Raw genomic sequence first — 13,716 nt, 5'->3', positions numbered from 1 at the left:
AAGGCAGAGGCTTTAACCCACTGAGCCACCCAGGTGCCCCCAAAAGTTAAAATTTATCAAAACTTATATGCACACTTAAAGAAGCATGTCAAGGAAAGCATATGCAAAGCTACAATATTAAATCATAACTGCCTAAAATTAACTATAGTACATACTGTACTAGTATAATTTTGCTATTGAGGTAAGCTCAAGTATTGTGAGTATCCATTTAAAAATGCTATGTGACACTAAATAACTCTGTGAGAGTAATTCATCTCTCCAGTAAATTGCATACTGCAGTAAAAAGTGATCTCCATGGTTCTCATATATTTTTCCATCATTTGTAGTGCAGTATCACAAAACTTGAATAATACCATGGGGCCCAGAGCTCCTATAGTGATGCTGGAAGTGCTCCCAAGAAGCAGAGAAAAGTTATGACATTACAGGAAAAAGTTAATAGGTTTGTAGCTTCGGTTACCTGCCACTTTAACATCAATGAATCCAGCATAAGGGCCTTTGCAAGAAAAGAAAAGGAAATTCCTGAAATTGTCAGTGCAGCTATACCAGCAGGTGGAAAACCTTGCACTTTTCGTAAAATGCCTTTTTATCTTCTGTTGAAAAATACAGCCTTTATGTGGGTACAGGATTGCTAAAGAACAGCATCTCTGTAGACACTCATATGAGTCAAAAGAAAAGCAAAGTCATTATGTGAAACAGCAAAAGAAAGGAGAAGGATCTAAACCTGGAGAATTAAATGCCAGCAAAGGATGGTTTGATAATTTTAGAAAGAGATTTGGCTTAAAATATATTAAGGTAACAGGAGAAGCGGCTTCCACCATCCAAGAGGGATCAGATGAGTTTCCAGACACCATCACAAAAATCGTTGAAGAGAAACGATATCTGCCTGAACAAGTTTTTAATGTAGATGAAAGTACCCTATTCTGGGGCGGGAGGGTGGGGAGCCACAAAAGCCATTTATTTATTAGTAAGGAAGAGAAGGAAGCACCCGGAATAAGGCTAGGGATAGGCTAACTTTATTGTTGTATGCAAATGCAGCTGGGTTCATCATTAGGACTTCCCTTATCTCTAATGCTGCTAACCCCCAAGTCTTGAAGGGAAGTGATAAACACAACTTGCCTGACTTTTGGTTGTACAGCAAAAGAGCCTGGATGATGAGAATATTTTTTTCTAAATTGGTTCCATTGATTCTTTGTTCCTGAAGCCAGGAAGTACCTTGCCAGTAAGGGACTGCTTTGTAAAGTTCTTTTAATGTTGAGCAATGCCCCTAGCCATCCAGAACCCTATGAGTTCAACACCAAAAGCATCAAAGTGGCTTACTTGCCCCCACATATATTTCTAATTTATTCTGTAATTCAAGAGGTCCTAAAGGGATCGTTAAGGCTTATTAAACATAATATTCTATGGAAAGGATTATTAATTCTATGGAATAGAACCCCTGATAGAACATCATGAAAATCTAGAAGGATTACACCAGTGAAGATGACATTGTTGTTATAGGAAAAGCCATGGAAGCCATCAAGTCTGAAATGGTAAATTCCTGCTGGAGAAAACCATGTCCAGATGGTGTGCATGGCTTCAAAAGATTTACCCCAGAGCTAATCAAGGAAATCATGAAAGACTCTAGATATGGAAAAAAGAGGAAAAAAATAAAAGCACAAGGGGGTGGGGGAGTGGTTCAGGGAGGTGGTGGTGAAGGGCTTCAAGATATGGATCTTAGAGAAATTCAAGAGCTAATAGACACCACAACAGAGAGATTAACAGAAGATGACTTGGTAGAAAATAATGCTTCCAAACCAGTTCCTAATGACAAGGGAGAAGACTCAGAAAAAGCAGTGCCAAAGACCAAACTGACCTTTGACAGTCTGGCAGAAGGGTTCCTTTTAATTCAAGACTGCTTTTGCAATGGCCACGGTCACCAAACTGTGGAAAGAACCAAGATGCCCTTCAACGGACGGATGGATAAGGAAGATGTGGTCCATATACACTATGGAGTATTATGCCTCCATCAGAAAGGATGAATACCCAACTTTTGTAGCAACATGGACGGGACTATAAGAGATTATGCTGAGTGAGATAAGTCAAGCAGAGAGAGTCAAGTATTATATGGTTTCACTTATTTGTGGAGCATAACACATAGCATGGAGGACATGGGGAGTCAGAGAGGAGAAGGGAGTTGGGGGAAATTGGAAGGGGAGGTGAACCATGAGAGACTATGGACTCTGAAAAACAATCTGAGGTGTTTGAAGTGGCGGGGTGGGGGAGGTTGGGGGAACCAGGTGGTGGGTATTAGAGAGGGCATGGATGCATGGAGCACTGGGTGTGGTGCAAAAATAATGAATACTGTTATGCTGAAAATAAATAAAAAATAAATTAAAAATAAAAAAAGACTGCTTTTGACTTGCTTTAGGATATTGACCCTTCTGTACAATGGGCACTGAAACTAAAGCAAATGGTGAAAGATTGGTCCTATATAGAAACATTTTTAGAAAAATAACAGAGCAAAAAGTCTGACAGAAATGATGAGGTATTACTGTAAAGTTGCACTGAGTATACATGCCTCTCCTGCTTCCCCTACCACCCCCTCTGCTTTTTGGACAGCAAGACCAATGCCTCCTTGATGAGGGGACAATCATGATGGGGATGAAGACCTAATGATGTCCCACTCCCTCATAATGAAGAGTAAGTAATTACAATGCTGTAGATTTAATAAACTTATCTATCGTGCATGTTTTATGTGAAGACCCAGTAATGGTATAGTAAGAACTGTGTGAGCTGCTTTTGTACTAGTGCCTCAGTTTTCATTATGTAGAATATCAGTGCAAGACTTGTATGGAAGTGGATAGCATTTCCTTACATAGGCATGCCGTGAGTGATATTTAACATAAAATTAATGTTAGCTTACTTACTGTCTTATAACTTTTCTTTTAAAGAATTACATTAGTATACATATGCTTCTGTCTTATAATTAGAGAAGCTGCATTGTCAGCCTATCAACACAGGTAAGGGGTTTGAAAATCTTGTATTATGAATAAGACTAACACTGTATACCATAGAAGTTTTATAATGATACATTCCTTAGTGTATGGGCTAGGCTACCATAAAACAATCCTATTGTTGCTTCATTATCAATGCATGGATATGAAATAAAGGTGAATTTCTTTTTGATATTGTCTTTTCATTTTTGATGTCTAGCATTAGTGAAACATAATATCTATAGTGTTTTATATCCTATAAGACATTATTAATGTAGTTACTGAAATAATTTCTTATAAGCACATGGTATAAATTTATAGTATCAAATACAGTACAGTAAGTGTATTTCCCTTATGATTTTCTCTAGCTTTATTATAAGAATACAATATAAAACACATATGAAAATATAAAATATGAGTTGATTTGCCATATATCGCCAATATGAAAGCCATATATGAAAGCCATATAAGGCTTTCGGTCAACAGTAGATGATTGGTGGTTAAGTTTTGGGGGATTCAAGTTATACATAGATTTTCAACTGTGTTGGTGATCAACTGTATTCAAATACAGATAGGACGAGTGGAAGAGCACCAGGTTTCCAGGAAGGAGTGAGTGCTGAGCAGAGTTTGCCCGCGGTCTGGGAGCCCATCCCACAGAAAAGGAAAGGAAGTGCTCCAGGCAGGAAGGCCAGAGGGTTGAGATAGAAAAACAGTGAAGAGTGTGTCTGGGATGGCAGGGAGTGCTGAGGATTGGAAAGGAAGGAAACGTGGCTAGGCTAAACTAGGCTGAGGAGCTCAGGCTTTGTTCTGCAGGCCGAGATCAGAAAATTTTTTATGTAGAGGGCCAGATAGAAAAGATTTTAGGTTTGTGGACTATGGGTTTCTGACATAACAAATGGACTATACCATTGTAGCAACAAAGGAGCCACAGAATGAGGCATGACTGTTTTCCAATAAAACTCTATTTACAGGGTGCCTGGGTGGCTCAGTGGGTTAAGCCGCTGCCTTCTGCTCAGGTCATGATCTCAGGGTCCTGGGATCGAGTCCCACATTGGGCTGTCTGCTCAGCAGGGAGCCTGCTTCCTCCTCTCTCTCTCTGCCTGCCTCTCTGCTTACTTGTGATCTCTCTCTGTCAAATAAATAAATTTAAAAAAAAATCTTAAAAAAAAAAAACAAAAAAACCCTCTATTTACAAAAGCCTTGTAGAGGGGCGCCTGGGTGGCTCAGTGGGTTAAGCCTCTGCCTTCACTTCAGGTCATGATCTCAGGGTCCTGGGATCGAGCTCCACATCAGACTCTGCTCAGCAGGGAGCCTGCTTCACCCTTTCTCTGCCTGCCTTTCTGCCTACTTGTGATCTCTCTCTCTCTCTGTTAAATAACTAATCTTTAGGGGAGAAAAAGCCTTGTAGAGGGCTGTAATTGGCCAATTCTTGAACTTTTATCACAATTTTAGTTCTTGGACTTAAAAAAAATTCCTTAGTATATAAAATAAATAGGTATCTTAGAATCATGGCATATTCTACTTTAAATGTTAGCTGCTAACAATATACAGTAGCCTGATTTTATTACCAGAACATATAATTAGCAAAATGGCAGGTAGCTTTGATACCATGTAGGAACTGAATACACAATCATTTTCTCTCTGGTGTGTGTAGTTCTTTCCTGGTTGGCATCACCCCCCTGCCCTCCCCCACTCCCTACTGCTACGTTTCTCAGATAAAACTTTCCTTGTGTGCTCACCATTCTCCGTCCCCGTACTCCAGCTAGCAACCACATGAAAACCCAGTATTTCTTCCTCATTCTCCTTTATCTCTCCCTGGCATTTGAAAGTGTGGACAAGCCCCCACTCAGTCCTCTTGGGGTCTGTAAAGCTACATGCAAGTGTGGCTCAGTCTGTCTTTATAGTTCAATCTGTCATTCTTGACACACAAACCTTCTCAAGCACTTCATCCTTGGACTCTTGTTTCTCCCCACTCCTGTCCGTCTGGTCTGCTGCTCATAAACTGACCATCCCCCCAAAAGCATCTCTGTCTTCCAAGCTTTCACTGTAAAATCTCTTTGGCCGCTAGGATTAAGTACAATCATCATAGCTGGGTGTTCAGTTCTCGCTACGGTGGATTTCCGAACACCCTGAACCTATGCCAGGCAATTGGGCTCTTCTTACCCTCTTCCTGCAGCGTGTTCGGTCTTCATGTACAAAGCAGTTTCTCCACCCCAAATGCATTTTAAAGAAAGGTTTTGATTTTTGAATTTCTGCTTTTCTATGTTCTAGCTGTGTGACCTGGGTAGGTCGCAATGAAAATGATGATAACGCTTCACACTTAGAGCTTGCTTTGAGCCCTACATTGTGCTAAGAAATTTGTATGTAATATACTTTCCAATTATTATTATCCCATTGTTACAGGTAAGAAGATTGAAGCATAAAGGGTCTAAATGAGTAGTCTAAATTTAGTAGTAGTCTAAATTTCCTCAGCCTCAGTTTCTTCATCTGTAAATGGAGGATTATTGTGAGGATTAAATTGAAAACATTTAACACAAGGTCAACCCCAAACTCAGTACACGTTAACTCCCTGCTAGCTTGTATATTCCTTCTTCTCCCTTTGATGTATCTTTTATGACCCAGTCCAATTTCCCTCCTTTTCAATCAAGGTAGAAGTAAATTTTTGATGACTCCAGTTTCCTATGGAACTAAGTCTTCAATAAAGTATTTCGATGTTGTTCATTTATAGCCTTATTGTCTTTTTTTTTTTTTTTTTAGATTTTATTTATTTTATTTGACAGAGAGAGCACAGGTAGGCAAAGTGGCAGGCAGAGGGAGAGGGAGAGGCAGGCTCTCCACCAAGCAGGGGACCCAATACAGGGCTCCATCCTAGGATCCTGGGATTATGACCTGAGCTGAAGGCAGCCGCTTAACCGGCTGAACCACCCAGGTGTCCCTAGACTTATTGTCTTTTTATGTGTTTAGCATATTTGCCTAAAATATTTGCTCTTGGAGAGCTAAGGTGGTGTCTATTGCCCTAAAGTAATTCTCAAAGTTCAGTTAATGTTCTCTGATTTGCTTTTTAACTAATTAACTGACTACACACAGACACACATATAAATAAGATGGCAGCAATTTCAAACCTTTTCCACTTTTCCCAAGCTTTCGGCCTTGACCCTGTCCTAGAATCCTCCTCCAGTCACCTCTGTTGGACCTTCATAGGGGTGAAAAAGCCATTTGATAATAGCTTCCTTTGTCTTTTGTACCAGACCCAGCAATTCCCCTGCCTCTATGCCCATCTACTTCTCTTTCTCCTAAGGAAAATCCTTCCACCTATGTCTGGATCTCTTGCCCTCCAGTCTTCTCAGGGGACTGGTTCAGTGGATGATCTGCCCCTTTGAAGTGTTGTCCCCTTCTCTGCCTTAATCTCTTCTCACCTTGAACATGCTCAAATCTCTCTCATGCGTGAAGAATCCTGTGTGATTACACATTTCCATCTGGCTGCACCCTCCCTCCATCCCTTACTTCAGGCCAGACTTCTCCAAGAGTGGACTGCTCCCTGCTTTCCATTTCTCTCTCCCCACACAACAGTCTCTCCCCGTCACTCTTTCCAAAGTGTGGAAAATCAATATCTTCCCCTTTGATGACAAAATCAATATGTTCCTTTCAGTCATTTTCTCAAAGACTTAATTATTTAATCAGATTTCAACAGTTAATAGTGCATTTAGTTGTTTATTCATTTCTGTCCCCCCTCCGCTGCAAGAATGTAAACTCCGTTATGGGGCTATCTTGTTCATTTTTAGATCGCTGTGTTGTGATCTCTTGTTCATAGTAGGTTTACAGTAACTACTTGTTGACTGAATAGATCTTGCCTTCTTCGTGACAAATTTTACTTTCCCCATCAAAGCACATTTCACAATCTGATTATGTGTTTGCTTATCTGTGACATACCAGAGGCATGGCTAGAGCAGAGACAGCGCTCTTGACAGTTCTATCACCAAGCACAAGATCTTGACTAGAACTCCAAAAAAATGTGTATTGACTGAATGACTGAAAGGAAGATAAGAAAAAGGAAGGGATTTTATGGCTCGTGGTAAGTAAAAAAGAGTAACACTCCTTTTTCCTAATTTTGCCAGAAGTGATGACTGGATAACTGACCTGAAACAACACACAAATAATTCATTAAAGATAATTCATCACCACAAAGTTATTATTTAGTGTCCATTTTCTCTCCAACTAAATTACCTTGGCCTCCCCACTTCCTGGTAAAAATCTCCAGGCAGGTTTCCTCTACTTAGGACAAAGAAATAAATAGCATACATATATACCTGGTTTTTCCTGTATCCAGTCAGACAACCATTTTAAATGGCAATCACAGGTCCATGGGTTCCCATGAAGATAAAGGCTTTCCAAATCAGGCATATTGGAAATCATCTCTTGAGGGAGGGAGCTCAGGAAGTTATCAGACAAGTACAGGTACTTAATAAAAGATGTTTTAAATATCTGGAGGTATTTCAAAGAGACAAATGTATCTGGATGGAGCTTAGTGAGCTGATTTCCTTCCAAGTGCACCAGTCGGAGAAATGTGAGTCCATAAAAAACCTCTGGGTTTATAAACTCAATATTGTTGTGGTCCATATGCAACCGTGTTAAGCTTCTGAGGCCATAAAAGGTATCTTTCTGAAGTTTCCGAATTTTGTTATAGCTCATTTTTAATACCTAAGAATAAACAAACAAAAACCATTTAGTTTGTCCAAGGAATTTCACAAAAGGGAAAAATGTGTCAGTAATAAAACATGTTAGAATTAATCTAAAACAACATGTGTATCTATATGAATCCTAATTCAAACAAATTAGTTGCCAATTAAATATGAGAATATCAGGGAAATTAGAATACTCATGATAATATTAAGGAGTTATTGCTAAAATTTATAGATTAATTTTGTGGTTATGTTTTAAAGATTCCTTAACCTTGAGACATATATGAAGTGCCTGTAGATAAAACATTAAGATATCTTATTTCTTTTAAAACAATGCAATGAAATAAAACAAGTACTGAGTAATAGTACAAGTGAAGCAATCTGTTATGTCTTGGTAACTACTGAACCTGGATGATGATATTTTGGGATTTATTATATTTATTATATTTTATATAATATATATTATATTTATATATTATATTTATTATATTTATTCTTTTTACTTTTGTATGTGATTGAAAATTTTTTAAGTTTTTAAATTGATATTTCAAGTAAATTTAAGGTTTCTTAAACATGGATTTTTTATAAGAAAGCAATATATTGAATTTATCTGTCACATTTATAACAGTGTTATTGAGATATAACTCACAGGCCATAAAATTCACCTCTTTAAAGTATACTTTAAGTGGTTTTTAGTACATTAACAGTGGTGCAACCATCTCCACTAAATTTAGAACGTTTTCACCACCCCCAAATCAAAACTGCTGCCATTGGCAGTCATTCTCCACTTTCTGCCTAGCTGTAGAAAACAACAAATTTACTTTATTTCTGTGGATTTGCATATTCTGGACAGTTAATGTAAATGGAGTCATACAGTATATAGCCTTCTGTGTCTTGCTTTTTTTTTTTTTTAATTTGCGTAATCTTTTCAATACCAATCCCTGTTGTAGAATTGCAGAACAGTATTCCATGTGGACATATGACACGTTTTGCTTATCCACTTATCAGTGGTGGACATTTTGGGTATTTTCCACTTCTTGGTTCTTACGAGGAATAGGATTTTGATTGATTTTGCATTAAAATTATAATACTTCCTGAATATTTTGATAGCATGAGGATATTTTTTAGCAGAGAGCACAATGTGGGGCTCATCCCGGGACCCTGGGATCATGACTCAAGCTAAAGGCAGATGCTTAACCGACTGAGCCACCCAGTTGCCCCACAATAATTTCTTTTTACATTTTTTTTCCTGATTTGACCTAAGATATCACCTTTGTTGAAGAATGCTTTTCTGGAATGACAAGTTCCCTAATAAGCAAAGGGAAATTGACAACATAGAAAAGCTCTGATGTAAATATTACCTGGGAGTACAATCCCAAACTCAGTGTTCTCAATATTTGTTGAAAACGGGGTGATGAGAATAAGTATCTTTGGGGATTTCATGAAGACATTGTTTCATCTAATTCTCGAAGATATATATTCCAAACAATGTCTGATTAAGCCATACTAAAGGAATCACATGCCCAGACTGAATCCTTTTGCATTATAGGAACCTGGTATGATGTCAGAATGCTCTATGTACACTGGCATTTTATCTTTTATAAAGATATTGCTGAACTTATTTTATTATGCTGTATCTATTTTATTTATTATGCTGTATCTATTTTATGAGGAGCTTTGGACTAGAAATCAGATGTGTCTTGGGGGTCAAGATGGTAGAAGAGGAAGACTCTGAGCTTACTTCCTTCCATGGACAGACCAGAACTACAACTGTTTATAAAACAACTATCTCTGAGAACAAATTGAAGACTTGCAGAAATGATTTTACACAATTAAGGATATAAAGGAAAAGCCATATCATAATGGGAGAAGGGCAAACATATGGTTTAGCTAGGAATCCACAATGCCCGTGTGATGAGCCATAAGGGGTAGGGGTTGTATCACAGTCATGGAGGCCCTCCTTGAGGAACCAGGGGCTCAAGCCCCACATTAGATTTGAGTCTAGAGTCCAGGGGTCCTGAACTGGGAAGACATACCATCTGACTTTGAAAACCAGTGGGGCTTATGTCTGGGAAGGTAATAAGAAACTGAGACTCTGCTCTTAAAAAAAAAGTGTGCCTGTAATCTCCCTTGTTCCTAATGTCAGGGCAGAGGCAGCAGTTTGACCAATGCCTAGGTTACACATAAAGGATATTAATTTTACAGCATGTGCCAGAGGGGCAGGGACATGCTGTAACATTCTTTGGGAACAGAAGTGAAGGTAGGCAGCATTTCTTTTTGCTCCCATTCTATGTCACTGGCCCAGTTCAGGTGGGAGCAATTTCTCCCCAAGTAAACCCCCCCCATTTTGAACCCCATTCAGGAGAGTGCCCTCAGCAGTCACAACCAGGCCTCATGGCCAGCCACCCACCAGTGCATACAAACCACAACAGGAGGGTGCACACAGTCCACACCAGGGAAACCCCTGGGGCATCACAGGAGTTTGTGCTACTGGACCCCACAGGACACCTACATAAAACCACTCCTTCAAGACTGGGTAATATAACTGATCTACCTAACACACAAACAATGAGGGACAAAATAAAGCTACAGAGGAATATGTTCCAAATGATATAATCTACCTGAAAAATAATTCAGAATGACCATAAAGATGCTCACCAAACTCAGAAGACCGAATCAACACATTGAGAACCTCAATTATGAAATAGAAAATATAAAAAGGAACCAATCAGGGCTGAAGAATAAAAAATATACTAGAGGTAACTGAGAGCAAATTAGAAAATACAGAGGAATGAATCAATGATATGGAGGACAGCAATGGAAATCACTCTATCAGAACAGCAAAAAGAAAAAAGAGAATAAAAGACTACATAGAGTTTAAGGGATCTCTGGGACAACATCAGACATACAAACATTCCATAGTAGGACTCCCGGAAGGAAGAGAGAGAGAAAAAGGCACAGAAAACCCATCTGAAGTAGTAATGGCTGAAAACTCCCTAACCTAATAAGTGAAACAGACATCTATGTCGAAGAGTCACAGAGTTGTAAAGAAGATGAGCCCAAAGAGACCCACACCAAGACATTAAAATCAAAGTATCAACAGTTAAAGAGAGAATCTTAAAAGAACTGGAAGATAACAAGTTAGATATATGGAAATCCCCATATGACTATCAAAACTGATTTTTCAGCTGGAAATTTACAGGTGAGAAGGGAATGACAGGATATATTCAAAGTGTTGAAAGGGAAAAAAAAAAAATTACAAGAATTCTCTTCCCAGCAAGATTGTCACTCAAAATTGAAGAGAGATAAGGAGTTTCCTGGACAAGTAAAACCTAAAGGACTTCAACAACAAACCAGCCTTACAAGAAATGTTAAAGGAACTAATTTAAGTGGGAAAGAAAAGGCCATAAATAGGAAAGATAAAATTATAAAAGAAATGATCTCGCTAATAAAAGTAAACCTATAATATAGGTATGGATCGGAACGTCTGGGTGGCTCAGTGGATTAAAGTCTCTGCCTTCGGCTCAGGTCGTGATTCCAGGGTCCTGGAATCGAGCCCCGCATCAGGCTCTCTGCTCAGCAGGGAGCCTGCTTCCCTTCCTCTCTCTCTGCCTACTTGTGATCTCTGTCAAAAAATAAAAAAAAAGGTATGGATCAACCACCGACATATATAGTATGAAATTTACAAAAGTAGTAAAATCATCTAGACTTACAATTACTAGTCAGTGGATTCACTAAATAATAAGATACAAAATAGGACCTCAAAACATGAAGCATTGTGGGGAGTGGTGGTAAAAATGTAGTGCTTTTAGAACACCCTTGAACTTAAACGATCTTCATCTTAGAGTGCTACATAGAATTTTATGTCATATATGAACCTCACAGTAACCATAAACCAAATACCTTTATAGTTTTGCAAAACATGAAAAGAAGGGACACAAACATAACATTACAAAAGTCACCAAATTACAAGGGAAGAGATTAAGAAAAACAGAACTATAAAACAACAAAATGATAACTACCTGTCTATGAATAATTATTTTTTATTAAATCCAAATATAGAATGTTATATTAGTTTAAGGTGTATAACATTGATTCAACAATTTCTTACATTACTCAATGCTGACCATGATGTGTATTTAACATACAGTGTTATTATGATATTACAGACCATAATTTGCTATAATGTTTATCTCCACGGCTTACTTATTTTATAACTGGAAGTTTGTACCAGTTAATCCTTTTTTATCCATTTCCCCATCTCCATATACCCATTTCCTCTGGCAACTACCAGTTCTCTGTATTTAAGAGTCCATTTTTTTTCTTAATTTGTTAGATTTTACATGTAAGTGAAATTGTATAGTATTTTTTGTTTTTTTTTTTTAGATTTTATTTATTTGACAGAGACACAGCGAGAGAGGGAACACAAGCAGGTGGAGTGGGAGAGGGAAAAGCAGGCTTCCCAATGAGCAGGGAGCCTGATGCGGGCGGGGCTCCATCCCAGGACCCTGGGAACATGACCTGAGATGAAGGCAGATACTTAACGACTGAACCACCCAGGTGCCTGTATTTGTCTTTTTCTGATTTGTTTCATTTAGTACAGTGCCTTCTCAGTCCATCTGTGTTGTTGCAATTGGCAAGATCTCATTCCTTTTTTATGGTTGAATAATACTTCGTTGTATTTATACACACCACATCTTTATCCATTCATCTGTCAGTAGGCACCTGAGTTGTTTCCCAGTCTCGGCTATTTTAAATAACGCTGCAGTAAACATAGGGGTATGTATATCTTTTTGAATTAGCATTTTTGGGGCACCTGGGTGGCTCAGTCTATTAAGTGTCTGCCTTCACCTCAGGTCATAATCAAGAAATAGATTACTGGTAATGAAATTGAATCAGTAATAATAATAAAAAAATTCCAACAAGAAAAAGTGTAGGACAGGATGGCATCATAAGTGCATTCTCTACCAAACATTTAAAGAGTTAATTCCTATTTTTCTCAAACTTTTCAAAAAAATAGAAATGTTAAAGGAGATTCTTTGAATGGAAAGGAAAGACCATAAATAGGAATAAGAAAAATTGGGAAGGAAAAAACTTCATAAACACATTTAAGCCTAATAAAAGTAGCAAATTAGTTACTTATAAAGGCAGTATGGAGTTTAAAGCACACAAAAAAGCAATAAAATAAATCTATAAAAATCAGCTGAAGGAATCATAAAATAAAAGGATGTAAAGTCTAATACCAGATTCCTAAAATGTAGGGCAGTAAAAATTTAAGCTTGAAACTAGAAGTTTAACAGCACTAAACAACCATCAACATAATATAGACTGTTATATACATAAGATGCTACATACAAACCTAGTGGTAACCACAAATAAAAAATCATTAATAGATACACAAAAAAATAAGGAAAAAGGAATCCAAGCACATCACTAAAGAAATCCATCAAACCACAAGGCAAGAAAAGTGACCTGCTAAAACTCAGAAAACAAGTAACAAAATGGCAATTAGAACATACCAGTTGGTAATTATTTTGAATGTAAATGGACTAAATGCTGTAATCAGAGGACAGGGTGACAGGATGGATAAAAAAAGCAACACCTTAAGCCCCCATGTTGCATCACCACTTCATTGGGAGGGAGACAAACCATAAGTGACTCTTAATCTCACAAAACAAACTGAGGGTTGCTGGGGGGAGGGGGTTTGGGAGAAGGGGGTGGGATTATGGACATTGGGGAGGGTATGTGCCTTGGTGAGTGCTGTGAAGTGTGTAAACCTGGTGATTCACAGACCTGTACCCCTGGGGATAAAAATATATGTTTATAAAAAATAAAAAATTATAAAAAAAAAACAACACCTAACTATATGCTGCCTACAGAGACTTATTTCAGACTTAAAACACATGCAGTTTGAAAATGAAGGGTTGGGAAAACCTTAATCATGAAAATAGAAAAGAAAGTGAAGGTGAAAATACTTATATAGATAAAATAGACTAAGACAAAAACTAATAAGAAAGTTACTTGTTAGTACTAACAAGACACTATATAATCATAAAAAGAATAAC

General features: G+C 37.9%; 1 protein-coding gene across 2 annotated transcripts in view; it reads right to left on the bottom strand.

Annotated features, from left to right (window-relative positions):
• IGSF10 (immunoglobulin superfamily member 10) overlaps nt 1-13,716 on the bottom strand; it is a 47,497-nt gene that overhangs the window by 17,344 nt on the left and 16,437 nt on the right. For both annotated transcript variants that reach the window (XM_032345290.1, XM_032345280.1), the window contains exon 5: nt 7,280-7,670. In XM_032345290.1, the coding sequence (XP_032201181.1) occupies nt 7,280-7,670 (391 nt within the window). The remainder of the gene's footprint in view (nt 1-7,279; nt 7,671-13,716) is intronic.

This window comes from Mustela erminea, chromosome 1, assembly GCF_009829155.1.
Source record: "Mustela erminea isolate mMusErm1 chromosome 1, mMusErm1.Pri, whole genome shotgun sequence".
NCBI lineage: Eukaryota > Metazoa > Chordata > Mammalia > Carnivora > Mustelidae > Mustela > Mustela erminea.
The sequence above is the reverse complement of the archived record's forward strand: the minus strand, read 5'-3'. Positions and strand labels throughout refer to the sequence as shown.